At 50.7% G+C, this 15,034-nt stretch overlaps 5 protein-coding genes across 5 annotated transcripts; 2 read left to right on the top strand and 3 right to left on the bottom strand.

Moving 5' to 3' along the window:
* The first annotated feature begins 3,275 nt into the window (after positions 1-3,275).
* On the top strand, positions 3,276-4,050 carry BU24DRAFT_167500 (uncharacterized protein). The gene has a single exon (XM_033521456.1). The coding sequence runs from the start codon at positions 3,486-3,488 to the stop codon at positions 3,936-3,938; it is 453 nt and encodes a 150-aa protein (XP_033386564.1). The 5' UTR covers positions 3,276-3,485; the 3' UTR covers positions 3,939-4,050.
* Positions 4,051-4,282: 232 nt separating this feature from the next.
* Positions 4,283-7,375, top strand: BU24DRAFT_421239 (uncharacterized protein). The gene has a single exon (XM_033527678.1). It carries the CDS (start codon positions 4,536-4,538, stop codon positions 7,116-7,118), a length of 2,583 nt encoding a protein of 860 aa, XP_033386563.1. The 5' UTR covers positions 4,283-4,535; the 3' UTR covers positions 7,119-7,375.
* Positions 7,376-8,418: 1,043 nt separating this feature from the next.
* On the bottom strand, positions 8,419-11,754 carry BU24DRAFT_326247 (uncharacterized protein; the record flags this gene model as incomplete). Its single annotated transcript, XM_033522984.1, has 1 exon — positions 8,419-11,754. A coding segment is annotated over one exon (3,336 nt), but the record flags the coding sequence as incomplete, so codon positions are not given.
* Positions 11,755-12,924: 1,170 nt separating this feature from the next.
* BU24DRAFT_421237 (NAD(P)-binding protein) lies at positions 12,925-14,445 on the bottom strand. Its single transcript, XM_033527677.1, has 2 exons — positions 13,996-14,445; positions 12,925-13,940 (listed from the first exon to the last, which is right to left on the bottom strand). Exons 1-2 carry the CDS (start codon positions 14,099-14,101, stop codon positions 13,138-13,140), a joined length of 909 nt encoding a protein of 302 aa, XP_033386561.1. The 5' UTR covers positions 14,102-14,445; the 3' UTR covers positions 12,925-13,137.
* Positions 14,446-14,555: 110 nt separating this feature from the next.
* BU24DRAFT_421234 (uncharacterized protein) lies at positions 14,556-14,753 on the bottom strand. The gene has a single exon (XM_033527676.1). The coding sequence runs from the start codon at positions 14,737-14,739 to the stop codon at positions 14,575-14,577; it is 165 nt and encodes a 54-aa protein (XP_033386560.1). The 5' UTR covers positions 14,740-14,753; the 3' UTR covers positions 14,556-14,574.
* Between the last annotated feature and the right edge of the window lie 281 nt (positions 14,754-15,034).

Raw genomic sequence — 15,034 nt, 5'->3', positions numbered from 1 at the left:
CGAAAAGGCCCCAACATCCTCCAAAAAGAAACCAGAAAACGCAGGCAATTTCACGAGAACGTTGACATTTTGTTATGTATATAAGTGCCTACTCGATATCTGATTGTGGAATCTGATGTATTACTTCATATTCCCAACGAACGCACATCACAGGCAAGCTCATGCTGCACACATTGTCGATCTTTTCCAGGAATCAAACAGGGATGACTATGGCCCCTATCTCGTGGCAAACCTCCAATGGCCTGCTAACCTAAGATGGAGCTTCTATGGAGCAGTGTCAGCATGCCAATGTGATTTTGCAGACTTTTGGGAATCTGGGCAGTCTTTGTCACCTGGAAGAAGGGGAGACTAGACGCGAAAGTAATGCGTGGATTTGGTGATCATCACTTTGTTTCATAACTTTGATGCATGTGTCGAACCTGAGCGTTGGTTTCCCTCTGATCTGGTGCGTTCTATCGCTTTCCTTCAATCGAACGTCCAGTAACTGTAAGGAAGCAACCCAGTATCAGCTTGATATGTAAGAATAAGCAACGATCCTTTCCTTAGGGGTATTGATGCCATGAGACTCGGTTCCCTTATCAAGGCCTGGTTCTGACCTTACTTAAGCCAGGCATTGATGTTCATGCACTCTCCTACGAAAGATATGTCCAGGCTCCATTGAATGGCTACAAAATATGAGTAGGCATACGGAATATAGTGAGTGATATTTCGACCTAGGTCAGTTGTAGCACTCTTGAATTTGATGCTCACGAGAACTTGTAAGCTTGCTGGTAACCTGGTACTCGTAGCCAGACCATTTAATGAAATGCGCCGATTCTTACTGTTACCGATTTGTTCTCTTAGCCGTGCCCCAAGCGAAATGAAGATCCATCCAAGCCAAGTCATCTCGATATTTGAATACGCAAGTACGGAGTACTCGTAGCGACAACTTACTTGTTCAAGAAACTCCTCGAAGTTGTACATTCGCAAGCGATCAATAATCGGCAACCTTATGGATATGCATGTTTCCATCGTTATGCTGAGCTCTCCCTGCTTTTCTTGCCTTGCACATGTGCTCTCCGTGTCAATCGTGATTCATGTGAGCGGTCGCTCGCTCTGTTGAGATCTACTGGCTTTCGAATACAAATCCTGCGATATGACATTTTTTGCGTCAGAATGTCAATTATTGTTCTTTACCACTGATTCCCAACATTTCTTAATTGAACGTACGTGACTAGCGTCGGCCATGTTCCCTATACTCATACATTACACTGCGCCCGTTGACCCGCTCAAGGGCCCTTCTCCATTCGCCGTGGTTCGTCAAACATGCCCTGCCCAACATAGATCGCTCACCATGAAAGCCAACGTCTGCAGAATAAAAACATGATGAACCCCGATGTGATCGATGCCTCCTTTCACCACTATAGATGTTGCTTGGGCTAGAAATCGCAATTGAATCCTGCGGCTGTCTGTAGCACATGTACACAGTATTCCTTTCTACACGATAATCCGGCTCCATGAAACACTATAAGTATATCTAGCCAATACAAAGTGCACAGTAAGATAGCTAATAGAACAAAGGCAACAGTTTATCTACCCATTTATGTCCCATGATATGCTGCATGCATCTGGCATTTGAAGTTCTGATTGAGCACCCCGCTCGAATCGTATCTAGGTATCATGCACACTCAATGCAGCCAGAGAATGTGAAGACGACTTCGAACGATTACTGTCACGACAACCAAGATTCCCGACAGTTCGAACATTGAGAGTCGCCGCTTCTAATATCACACCCCGAAAGAGGGCGTTTCAACCAAGAGCCCAAAAAATGGACTCGTAGATCTCGGGGATTTCAAGGCCACCAGAATTATGGCAATAGATCCGATAACAAAGTGTCTGCTGAGCCAATACTCTGTCATGTCATAACATGAGGATGCGAAGTGACCTCATGAGACAGACAATCACGTATCATCATGGAGAAGCTTTGGCTTCAGCCTCAAGTTGCAGTATCTCAATAATCGACCGTCTACATCCTAAGGTATATGGGTGCAATTCTTCCGTATTGGCACCCGGCAATTGCATGTATAGTGACGTCGTACGACTGACAGTGCAGACGTGAAGATTTGCCGAGAAAATCATTTGGGCACGGAGAGGCTCTTTTTCCAATGTTGCTCTCTGTGCCCCACCAAGATTCGAGCCATTCTAGATATTGCCAACCCAGAAGACGGATATTCAATGGGGAAAGGCGAAGCCACTGCCGTGCCGAACCTTATTTGCACGAGGGACAATTATCGCCAAGGGCTTGAGTCAAGCACATGAATGATCATGAAGAGATCACAGGCGGTACTGTTCGTCTGTTAATTGATCCCAAGGATCTGCACAAATGCGGTTCTGTACGACACTTGGTATACCTTGGGAGGTCATAAATACCTCTCATGGCAACCTTTGCGTCCGTAAGTGCGCGAAAAGAAACATTGGCAGCAAAGGACAAGAGCTGCAACTTATATAGCCTCGATCTTAGGCTGGACGCAAAGATGTACTTGGCAAAGCTATATAAGTTGAGGAATAACAATGAATCTTATCATAAACGAGAAAGATTCGAACAGTATTGGAATAACTCGACAATCATTTGAACTCGAGTTCAACATGCGTTTCTTTACCTCAGCTCTACTAAGCCTTGCCTTTTTCACTGCGGCGAATGCTTCGGCCGTTCAGCTCGAAGGGTTGAAGTCGCGGGACGAATGTACCGATCAATACGGATCGTACCCAGAATATACTGGCCCATGCTCAGCGACAAGTGAGAACATCACAACTTTGAATGCCGACAAAGATTGACGCGTGATTTTTAGACTGCGGTGCGCGAGGACAAAATTGCAGAAAGACGGGGTGGTCTGGCTGTGTGATTTTTCCAGGTACTTAGTGCTTCCTCAAGTCATTCGTCGCTCTAGAGTTTCTACGGTATTATATGGTCTCGCTGACAAGGATCATCAGCATTTGGCTGCCCAGCAAAGGGCTGTGCTTGTACCAACTACTAACTCGCGGGGAGCATGGCAAATGATAGGTAAGGTATCGTCATGAAACTGGAAATAGGAATTCTAACTATTATTTGAAAGACGTTCCTACTAAGAGGATGCTTTCGACAGAAGGGATTTTAATCCGCTGTGGCGTGGTTACGTATATTTTAGCCGCAATTTTATCTCTCATTCTGGTCAAAAGATCTATTTTGCACTTCTTGTCGATGAAAATTACCTACACGGTAGGCAGTCGTTGCACTGCCACATACTGTAGAAATACGCCTCGGCCGCCGAATGATGTGACAGAATTAGGCGTGATCATCGTTTGCAAAATAATTTAAACATGGGCATTGTTCCAAGTTACCAAAAGCTGGTTCATTTCATTCCTTCCCCGATACAAGGCTGCATATACCAGAATTACTCGCGTCTGTTTTGCATAAAACCATCGAAAACACTCGAAAACATTGTCTCGTCTGCAATCCTTCAAGTTCAATGGACTTCTTTTACAGAGCCCACGATGCGTTCACATTTGGCATCTTCCAGAACCTCACATACCACCTCTCGATACCACTTTGTGTCTCCTCATATCTACTCCTGACGGCAGTCAGCACGATCTTTGATACCGAAAACACCATCAAGAAGCTTGGGTTCTCGGAGCCTACCGCATCATCAAAGGAAGCGCAGACAGTGGCAACATACGCGTCTGCCCGCACTATCGCATTTAGTTGCGTTATATGTACATTTCTCATGCAAGGGAAACTCGAGAGCGTGGACACCATGCTCGTTATCTGGGGAACTTGCGTCGGGTTGGTTGATGCGTTGGTGCAGTTCAGAGAGGGGAAGAGTATTGGGGTAATTCATAGGCTTATCATAGGAGGATTATACATTGCTTGGGGTTTGGATGGAAGGACTGCTAAGGGAAGAGGACTGAACTCGAAGTTTTAAACGCTGTACGAGTTCGGTTATGGTATGTCTACGAAATCATGAACCGTAATTAGTATGTTTGGTGTGGCGGGAGTGCTACTAATGGTGTTGAGGGTACGGAGTACTTTATGGTACCTCAATTTCACATGATACTTTATATGGCAGATGCACAAGCTAGAGATTATTGGATTGATTTTCCTCGAAAAGTTTTCGCAGTCCAGAAGGATGCCGATTATAGAGTCGTATGCCAAACGAACGTCGCTGTATTTACTTTACGCGAGGCTGCTGGGACAACCGGCCCCGCGGCCTGTGTTTTTGGCTTGGCGATGACCTCGATCCTAAAGGGTCTCTAAAACTTTCCCTGTCGACTATTTCACGACTCACCGTACAAAAAAAGGCTACATTCTATGTTGTATTAAGTACTCAAACGCTCATACATAATTCCTAGAGCCTTCTCTACATCACGAACAAACCTAGGAAATCACGTAACAAGCATTACAGCAGTCCAGGCGCCTGCTCGTGTGTTGGCTACATTCCGCACCCCTTTCCGATCGGAACGTGCAAACGGTCTTGCGACCCTCGCATGTCATAATACCGCAGTAGTTTATCATATTCACAATGCTGGGATTCCGGCCGCTGTCCGTCTCGAAGCGGAAACAGAAATATAACGAGGTCCCGAACCACGATCTAGAGGACGGCGATTACGACGAGAAACGATATGACAGCGACGATGAGAGTTATGTCTCCTCCGCAGATTCCACACCATATGCTTCAAGAGCAGCCTCGGCTACACATCCTCCTCGGAGACGATCGATATCGAAGCCAGCCGTGAGCGCATACAGCTATCGAAACCCAAGAGCGTTCACAAGATACCTAGGGCTGGCGGTGGGCACAACCTTGCTTCTCTTCATGCTGTTCTTGACGAATGCAAGTGTTTCGTCGATTAAAAATGTTCAATTGGGGCTTAAGAAACCTCCGCCACCTCCGCGGGTGTGGGAAGCCTTTCCCTTCTTGAAAAGGTACCACGGTGGAATAAGGACATTGACACCACGGGAAAAGAATGTACCCGAATACCCTACAAAGCAAGACATCGATCCTGATGCACCGGAGAGTGACAATACCGTAAAAAAGGCAAAGGAGAAGCGCGCAGATGGCAGCAAGATCCCGCCCTCGGAGGAGTTCAACCCATTTCCGGATTACAAGAGCATTGGTTATGTCGATATCTATGGACCCGTTGAGCCATGTTATCTGGACGATAAGAATACCATCAAGATTCCTCCGATGCAGGCATATAAGGGTGTTACTGCAGGTACGCCGGACAACGTGATGGGCTCGTATGAACTTTTCGGACTCCGCGATGACGTTTGTTTCGAACGTTTCGGACGCCTTGGCCCGTACGGTCTGGGCTACAGCAGGAAGTATGGAGGCACTGGCGCGGCTCTGGAGGGCGACCGTGAGGGCATCGAGAAGGTCTGGAGAGATGTACCAGAGGTCGACTACCGAAATGTAAATTGGGGCGAGGTCACGCGCCGCTGCTTTGAGAAGAACAAGGCCCGCTTCAAGCCCGCACCAGCAGGAAGGGGTCTCTCTTCTATCAAAGAGCCAACAGAAGAGAAGGATGTCAAGGACAACAAAGAGAAGAGAGAGGAGGTAGTAAGCAAACCGGCTGTGGACATACCTGCAACTGAAGTTGCAGAGTCTCCTACGCAGACTCCCGTAGCAACCGCGGAGAAATTGGCGAAAGAAAATGTCGAGAAGACCGCAGAGAAGGCTGCAGAGTCAGTCGCAGAGAAACCTACCATCCAGGCTCAGCCCAAGGCTGAACACAGACACTTGCTTCCTCGCACTGCAGTCTTGATTAGAACATGGTGGGACTACAACTATGACGACGAAGATCTTCTTTTCCTGCGCTCCCTGATTGCCGAACTGTCAATTCAGTCTGGTGGTGAATACGATGTACATTTCCTCGTTCACGTCAAAGATGATGACAAACAGATCTGGGGAGATGAGGAGGTGTACCAGGAAGTTCTCAAGAAGTCACTGCCAAAGGAGTTTTGGGGCATGGGTACACTTTGGTCAGAACGCCAAATGTTTTTGATATACGGTGGCATGGATCAAGCAGAGTTCCGCAACCTCCCTCTTTACGGCAACTACCGTTCCACATTCATGCCGGTCTCATACTTTGCGTACCAGCATCCCGAATACGACCACTTCTGGCATTGGGAAATGGATGTCAGATACACCGGCCACTACTATCATCTATTCGACAAGATCTCCAAGTGGGCATCGAAGCAACCTCGCAAGGGGCTCTGGGAACGCAACTCCCGGTTCTATGTCCCAGCTGTTCACGGTTCGTGGGAAGATTTCTCGCAAATGGTCCGCGTCCAGACAGAGCACGGCACAAACAGCCAAGCCAACAAATGGTCATCTCACCTCCCACCCAACCCAAAGATGCCACACGCAGAGACCCTGAAACCCGAGAAGCCCATCTGGGGCCCTGAGATCCCAGAAGACTACCCAGACATCGAGATCGACCCGGCCGTCAAGCCAAAGACAACCATGACAGAAGACAAGCACACCTGGGGAGTCGACGAAGAAGCCGACCTGATCGTCTTCAACCCACTCTTCGACCCCGACAAGACGAACTGGATCCTCGCCGAGGACGTGACCGGCTACAACCGCACCCGCGGTTTCCCTCCCCGCCGCACCGCAATCAACACCTCCGGCCGCCTCTCCCGACGCCTCCTCCTCACCATGCACCGCGAGCAGACCATCCACCGCCACACCATGTTCTCAGAGATGTGGCCAGCGTCCTGCGCGCTGCACCACGGCCTGAAAGCCGTCTACGCGCCCCACCCGGTCTTCATCGACCGCAAGTGGCCAGTGCAGTACCTCGCCGCCATCTTCAACAATGGGCGCAACGGGGCCAGCGGCGGCGCCCGCCTCTCCGTCTTCTCCGACGAGCGCCAGCACAACTTCCTCGGCACCACGTGGTACTACCACGCGGGTCACGCGCCCAACATGTGGAAGCGATGGCTCGGCTACAAGGTCGACGGCGACGGCGGCGAGCAGGAGGAGCTCGCCAAGGAGGGCCGCATGTGTCTGCCCGCCATGCTGCTGCACCCGGTCAAGCAGGTGGACCTCGTCATCGACCGCGAGGGCAGCCAGATCGAGGAGAAGGATACGAAGTGGAGGAGGTGACATGACGAAGGATGGGTGCTTTGAAGCAAGGTGGAGAGAACGAAGCGATATGAATTGTAATGAAATGACTTACACCCCCCTTCTCACTTCATGGTGTATCTACTTCCGGATTCATGTAATAGATCTATGCCTTGGGTTGTGTCGCTTTTGCATTGTCAACATGCAGTGGGAGTTTTCGAGGATTTCGTCTTGTATACATCCATATATCTATATACTCTAGCATACATCAAGCAGGCGCCGGTATAAATCCTTTTCTGGTTGCCTTTTCTCTCGTTTAACTTAGTTCCGTCTTTTATATGTGAAACGTGTTTATTCCAGGAAAGGGGAAGAGGGGAGCTTGTGGACATGATTTCCGTCGTTAATCTCTAGAGGAGGTACTCTGCATATATTCTGGACGGCATGATACACATTGATCATAAATATATCATTTTAGTAAACGGGGTTGTACAGTCCTTCCTTAATCGATGTAAAAGTTGACATGGTGAAAATGATCATTCAAAAGAAGGGTTGTCCATTATGAACACACGGTCAGAACTTCCTATGGCTATCTAATGCGATTGATAGCGAGCACTCTTCTCACAGTTAGTTCGATGTAATATATATGGCCTATATATCTGACATCGTTGAATAAGTCACCTCAATACATACGCCACACGCACACCTCCCTTGAAAAACATCACACGAAAACATTTACAAAGATTGCATTCACAGCACACTTAAATCGACCATTCCATTTCCATTTGCATAAACACGTCTCTTAATCTTCAATATGCGTCAAGACAGCTAGGTAGCTATGAACAAAACATCCCGTCACCTCGTGCTATAAAGATCAGATCTCATCGGAATCATTCATGTTCCGACCACTTCGTTCTTCTTGTCTTCAACACGTACATACGTATGAATCCTCCGTGCGTTGGGGGCGAGATCGAAGCAAGCAGTCGTAAATGTCCAATTCATTCCCTTCCTTCCTCCGAGAGACAAAGTCTCATGAAAAAGACCGACCAATCGACCAATCGATCAAAACGCCATGTAATGGACCTGAAAAAAACACCAATCGCTAAAACCCTAAATTTCAAATACATAGCGAGTGGAAAAATCCCCAAAGATAGGCCTAGAAAGAAGTAGGTAGATTTGGGGTATATCAAGTGCGAAGGGGCGAAGGAAGGCCCGTGAAAAGCAGGATAAAGATGTTGGTAAAGGAGTTGCCGAGGCGAGTAGGTGGATGGATGGATGGATGGAGGAGGGGATCTCATCGGTTCATGGTAGTGATGTCCTCGCTGGGGAGTCTACTGGCTCTGGCGTTTGCTCCGAGGCTCGCGGAGCTATGCTTGGGAGCGAGGGACGGCGAGCTGCCTTGCGCTCTCAGCTTGACGCTCTTGATCGAGGGGCTGGGGCTCGGTCGTGGCGCGAGTCGTGGGCTGTTGGGCGAGCCGAGTTGTTCGAAGCGTCCGGCGAGGTCGCGGACCCGGCCGGGGCTGTTCGAGTTGGATTCGGTTTTCTGGATGTTCTCGTCGGAGTTCTCGCGGGGTAGCGACATGAGGCTGCTCCTGTCGATGTCTGCGTTGACGACGCGGAGTTTGGATTTGGGCACGGTGAACATCACTTGGACTACTCTGCGCTCGACTGCGGCTTCGACGTCCCAGTCGTCCTCGTCTGCGGGTGTGCTTGGTCTATGCGGGTCGGCCACTGAGCCCAAGTCATCAGATCGGATAGGGGTACGAGGAGTGGGAAGTTCTTCATCGCCAAGGCTGATGAGGTTTCCACGTTCTCGCCATTCCCGTCTTCGACGTTCCCTTTCGGTGTGGGCAACGTCTTCTGGAGCACCCCAGTCGTCTCCACTGTTGCGTCGCCAGCGAGCCTGAGGGTCGTTGGGGTCAAGCTCCTCGTCAAGCCAGTCTTGCTGCCCGCGTCTGCTACGCCAGAAACTAGCATCACTCGCTGCACGTCTCGGTGGGGATGCAGCTGTAGGGAACGTCATGCGCTTGGTGTTCTCGGCTCCTGCAGATACAGGATCGTCTGTGTATATCTCTAGCTGAGGCGTTGAATTTGTGAGAGATCGAGTCCGGGCATTTGCAGTTGTACCAGAGCGAGATAGTGCTCGTCGTACGCTTCCTAGCCAGCTCTTTCTTCGAGGTCTTGTGAGGCCATCAGCGAGTGAGGTGGCCGCTGTGATCGTTCCTGTGCGGCTCAACGTGCTATCAGCAGTGGGCTGAGTATGTGATGTCGACGCGTTCGAGGTGGATGATGTTCCTGGCCTTCCTCGGTCGGGATTCCCTCCCAGCAAAACTTCACCTTCGGCCTGTAATTGCATGAACGAAGTGCGAGCGGTTGCGAACGACTCTCTATCTTCGATAGGTGGCCGAACGTAGCTTCGAACACTTGTGAGAGATTGGGTGCGAGGATGGGTAGGACTTTCCCAGCCTTGTTCATGGTTGCTGTTGGGTTTGCTGCTGGTGGGACTGGCGTTCGGAGTGGTGAAAGGGTTGCTCTGATTAGCCTTGTTCGCCATGGCAGTGGAGCGCATAGAGACACTGCGACCGATGCTGCCACCGGCCGATGTGGATGATAAGTCTGAATGCAAACTACGGTCACTCAGATCCGAACGTGTTCGATCAGAGCGATCTGGTGAGAGTCTACCTCCTGATGGACTCGGTCGCCGACCAAGCAAGGCCCCCATGGCAAGCTGCCAGTCGCTCAGAAGATGCCCATTCTCTGGTGGTGTCTCTCGCGCGGGTGATGTTGGCGCAGAGTATGGCGCAAACCGCTGATTACTTCTACCTATTCCACGGGAACTATCCGTAAATGGGTCCAGCACTGGCGCATTGTCGAATATAGAGGTGTTCTTCGGCCGCTCTGTCATCTCATTGGAGACAGTTAGTGGTGTGTTCTCATGTTCTTGGTCCTCTTCGAGCTCGTCGATGGGGTGAATATCGCCGGATGCCTTGACTCGTCTCTCGTCATAGCGAGACATGTGATAACCTGATCGTCCACCCAAACTCCTGCGTAGCCCTCGGGTTGGACTTGGGATTTCAACTAGAAGTCCGGTACGCTCCGCTTCGTGGCCATTGGAACTTCTCCAGCCTTGGTTACGCGAGCCTGTGGAGGGATAGAAGTACGAGTCGTTCGGCTCATCGAGGTAGTCTACAGCATCTGCGTGCCCGCCGCGGCCATCGATACCAGGAGACAAGCAGTCCAGATTGTAGCGATGAGTGCTCATTGCTAGTTCCTGTAATTGTTTTTCTCGAGCTTGTCGATGCTTCTTCGTCCGTCGAGTGTACCATAGGTAGAAAATGAGCAAGCTTAAGACAGCAGCCAGTCCTACACCTAAGCCAACACCGAGGCCGGCCTTTTGTGACGTTGTGGAGAGGGGCCCATTCGATTGGGATGCTGATGGCGTGATCTCTCGTGGAGGTACATAATTAGTGATCCAGGTGTTAGATGTTGTGTTAAAGAAGAGGGTCTGAGAGTTAGACGACTGTGTAGCCCTGCGTCGGCGGGCGTTCGGACTAGGAATTGAATAACCTCCCATGACCATCATCACACCTCCTGGAAGCATCGCTGCTCCATGGCCATATATACCGGTATTACTGGCGAGACCAGTTCCTGAAAGCTGCGGTACTGTCCACTTCCAAGAACCCTGGCCTCCGTAACCTTCTCCTATATTGAGGACAGCCAACGTAGGTTCGGCTGCAGTTTTGGTATCTCCGATCCAGCCTCCGAACATGATGAGATGCTGACCATCAGGGGTAAGAACCATGCTGTGTCCAGAGCGAGGTTCGACTTCGACTTCCTGGTCACGGGTACGTAAATCAGAGTTCCCCGAATCTGGTTGCTCGACGCCCACAAACGTCCAACTCTGTTGCGGCAGGGAGAATAGAGCTACCTGGGACATGTTTATAAAGGCAGTACTTGTATGACCGCCTACGAGCACAAAGTTTTGTTGCTGGGTCTGCGTGCCGTCGCTCCTGTTAGAGAAACTAGGTGACAATCCAGTTAGGGTAAAACCAGCCTCTGCGATAGGCGGTCCGCGACTCGAGGATGTACTAAGTTGATACTTTAGAGAATCCGCGGCAGAAGGCTCCAGGGTAACCATGAGATTGGAATAATTCGCAGATGATTGCCAGTCGTTGCTGGCCTGAGCGGAGGGGCACATGCCGCCAAACACGTAGGATCCGGTGCCCATAGCATCGTCGCCCACGACGGCGGAGAAACTGACGCCGCCACTGAGGAAGTTGGCCCCGATGGCGGGGATATGTCTGCCGTCCTGGTCAAAGGAAAGATCTTCTTGTCGCCAGCTGCCATTTCCATTCTGTTCCGAGCGTGCGGGTTCAAAGCTCCAGAGCTGTCCGCCGCTTGCGCCCTTGGAACAGTCCCCTGCATATACAGTCATGTTCCCACCGTTGTCTAGCAATGGAGTGAATGCTATCTTCTTGTCGTCATCGAGGAATGGTAAACTTGAATACAGAGTCGTGTAGGGCACTTTGGTGGCTGCGATCTCGGAAGATGTATCGATTGACCCAAGCTCGAATTGGCCAGACGAGTCAGTTGATGGTCGAAAGACATAAAGAGTCGTGCCATTCTGTAATATTCGAGTCGGATTGTAAGGCATTTGGGCCATTGCCATGGGGAAGACGAGCCCGAGGAGGGAAGCTAGGAGGAGCTGTCCTGACGCGAACGACATCCTGCTGGCAGGAAGCGCATTTAACGGGTGCATGTTGAGATGGCAATCGCCGGATATGGAGTGATGAGGACGGTCAGCCCGAATACTGTGTGGATTGCCCCATGAGCCACGTTGTGGAAGTGGATTTTGCAAGACAACGGTGACACGAAGAGGTGGAGCGAGCAAGGCGTTGCAGAGACTTGGGTCGATGGACAGTAGATAGCAGGCAAGAGAGTATATTGAAGGAGGTATCTTAGGGTAGATCAACGGTTCACGCACAGATGAGATGACATGGGGGAGGCAGGATGGATACAATGGTGTGGGTTTGTGTAAGAGTGAGCGGGTCTGTAAACAGAGGCCTAGCCCAGCCACCCTAAGATGTATTGCTTGCGCAACGCAAGATGGGCGATGGTGGCGGCCCGGACTTGGACATGCAGGAAGAAGAAGAAGAAGAAATTCAAGGCAGAGACCAATGAAGCCGCTGGGATGGCGTCCGCAAGAGATGTCGAGGAATGCATCGGGAGCCGGATGCAAAGTTAGGCGCGGTGGTCAGCCCATTTCCGGCGAAGCATGCCAGAGCGTAAACACGGGTTGCTGGGGCAACTTTCCCCTCCAGCCCTCCCATGACGCCTCCGCCCAGCTTATCAGCGACAAATAATAACCCCGAAGCAAATGAACGGTCTAGAAACGGGAACGCGGCTGTTGGGAGTGGAGAGAAGGAACAGGCGCTTGTGGAGATGGGATCGATTTTGAGGCTTTTGCATCTGCTTGCGAAGAAAGGAAAGGCGGGAGGTTTGTTGTTGGTCGTGGGAAGGGAGAGGGCGAGGCGAGGTTGGAGTAACACAACCAGCCTGCACGAGCAATTGGAGGGGCATTCTTGGCATCACTCTCTGGTCTTCTTCAATATAACAAGTAAATAAAGGTTACACACACTGTTTTGCGCCTTATCACCTTAATCGAGTCTATAATCCGTAGGTATTATGAATAGCAGACAGCTGTACGGAGTATCGTTATCATGAGTATCTCTCACATGTTTTCCCCAACTGTTCAATTTCACGCTACTCCATAATGCTACTCCGTATCTACACATGTAGCATGCACATATCGTACGGACAGGCGGTCCCGGCACGTTGGCTGGAAATGCGGCAACGGGAATCTTGATTGATGTAAATTAAAGTTGAAGCTATGCCGTTGCGGAACTCGTATGGAGAACCTACGTTCATTACATATCGCTGGCTACTTATGTTACTATGTATCCACCCGCTTGCAGAGAAATTATCATACTCTAGTCTCTGCAGCCAGACCTTAGACGAGATGCTACCTTTCACCATTGTGCCGTGATGGCAATTTCATTTTATTTTAGACGGTGCTGAACACCATGCCGCCGTTGGCACAGACTACGCTTCCCGTACTCCAACCTGCTTCTGGGCTGCAAAGCATGGCAACAACCCCAGCGATTTCCTCGCTGTACGCAGCGCGTCCGCCCGTCTTCTCGAGCGGGTGCCAGACCTCCTTGGGATCGATGCCCTCCCTAGGTGTGGCCAGCGGAGTGTGCTGAATGAACGGCCTGTTCTGGTCCACGAACGCCTCGTCCGTACTGGTGTACATGTCCGTCGCGACGGGACCCGGGTTGATGGCGTTGACCGTTGCGCGCTCGGCCAACTCGCGCGCCCAGGTTCGGGTCATGGCTTCGAGGGCTGATTTTGTTCCACCGTATACACTCTGGCTGATGTAGCCCAGGGACGAACTGACGGAGGAGAGATTGACGATTCGGCCCGATCGGTCGTGGGGGAGGTACGGCAGTGCTGCCTGCACGAGGAAGAGTGGTCCCCTGACGTTGATGTTATATTGCCGTGCGAAGTCATCCGCTTTGATCTTTCCCAGGACGTTGTTTCCAGCTACACCGGCGTTGTTGATGATGACGTCGATCTGGAACTTGTTCGTCTTGGGGTGGGTGAAGTGGTTTTTGGCGACCTCGACGATGTGCTCTGGGCCATTCTCGGAGCCCATGCTCGCCTGTACCGGAACCGCCTCAACACCATATTCCGACTTTAGCTCGCTCGCGAGGTCTTCGGTGATCTTGGTGGAGGATTCGGAGGTGTAGTTGAGGACGAGGTTGCAGCCTTGACTGGCGAGCTTGCGGGCGATGGCGGCGCCGATACCTTTAGGAGTTGCGTGAGTCCAGGTCTGCGTCCCGTTCGTGTCGAGCTACCATACCTCTTGATGCGCCAGTGACGATTCCTACTTTGCCGTCCAGAACCCTGTGCCCAGGGCTGCTGCCGAGGTTCGTGGATGCGGTGCGGGCTGGAGCAGGCCTAGACATTGTGAAATTGGTCGAGCGGAGCGATGAATGGAGAAAGAATATATCACTTTGAGGGGATGGATCAGAGCAGGAGGTCGTGGAGAGCAGTAAATGGCGGGGCAGTATTTATGAGGACCACGAGGGGAGCTTGTGGAGTAAACCCCTCGGGCCAAGTAATGCCGGCCAATTCCTCCGCCATCGTGGAGAGAGCACGAGATTATGGAAGAACATTTTGGTGGACCTGTGTTAGTCTTTGCACGCGGTACGATTATTTTCCGTCCTCTCACGATGCATCTTTGTGGTGTTGAGGGGCCACCTGGAGAGGACCAGATGCCAAGCCATAGAGGGGCAGCGCAAAGAACTCGTCACGGTTGAAGAAGAAAATAATTAATGGGCGACAATAATCGAAACAGGCATCTCATCCTACTGGAACGGGATGGAATTGGTTAGTAGAAAAGCAGAAAATAGTCTGGATCCGGATCGATTCGGTGTCCTCATCCATCCCTGGGTCGAGGGTTTTCTTTCCTTGCATGCCAGAACGTGTTCGTGTGTGTGTGAGCATGCTGAATGCTGCTGAGAGGCTTTTGTTTCTGCATTTCAGAAAGTCCGTGGTCGATTACCTGCTGAAACAATGAGATGTTGTCATCGTGCCTATGCATTAAGCCAATTGTCTGATGTTCGACGAAGATCCATGAATATCCCAAGAGGATCGGCCTTTGCCTCTTCGTAGTTGTGGATTCCGACATTTGGACCCTTAAAGAAGACGAGACGATAAGCAGGACACGCACCCGCTGGCCGCAGCCAATAATGGTGCGACACCTCCTCCCCCTCCCGCCTCCAAAACGCAGCCAGGCCGAAGTCGGAATAAAAAAAAGTTACACTTCGTCCTACTTCATATTATTATTGGAGCTAGTTATCGTCTTGAGACGAGAGACGAGGTCTCTAAGCAGGTGC

The sequence above is a fragment of the Aaosphaeria arxii genome, assembly GCF_010015735.1.
Source record: "Aaosphaeria arxii CBS 175.79 unplaced genomic scaffold BU24scaffold_3, whole genome shotgun sequence".
Classification (NCBI taxonomy): Eukaryota; Fungi; Ascomycota; class Dothideomycetes; order Pleosporales; genus Aaosphaeria; species Aaosphaeria arxii.
Note: the sequence above shows the minus strand (reverse complement) of the source record. Positions and strands in the feature narration are given on the sequence as shown.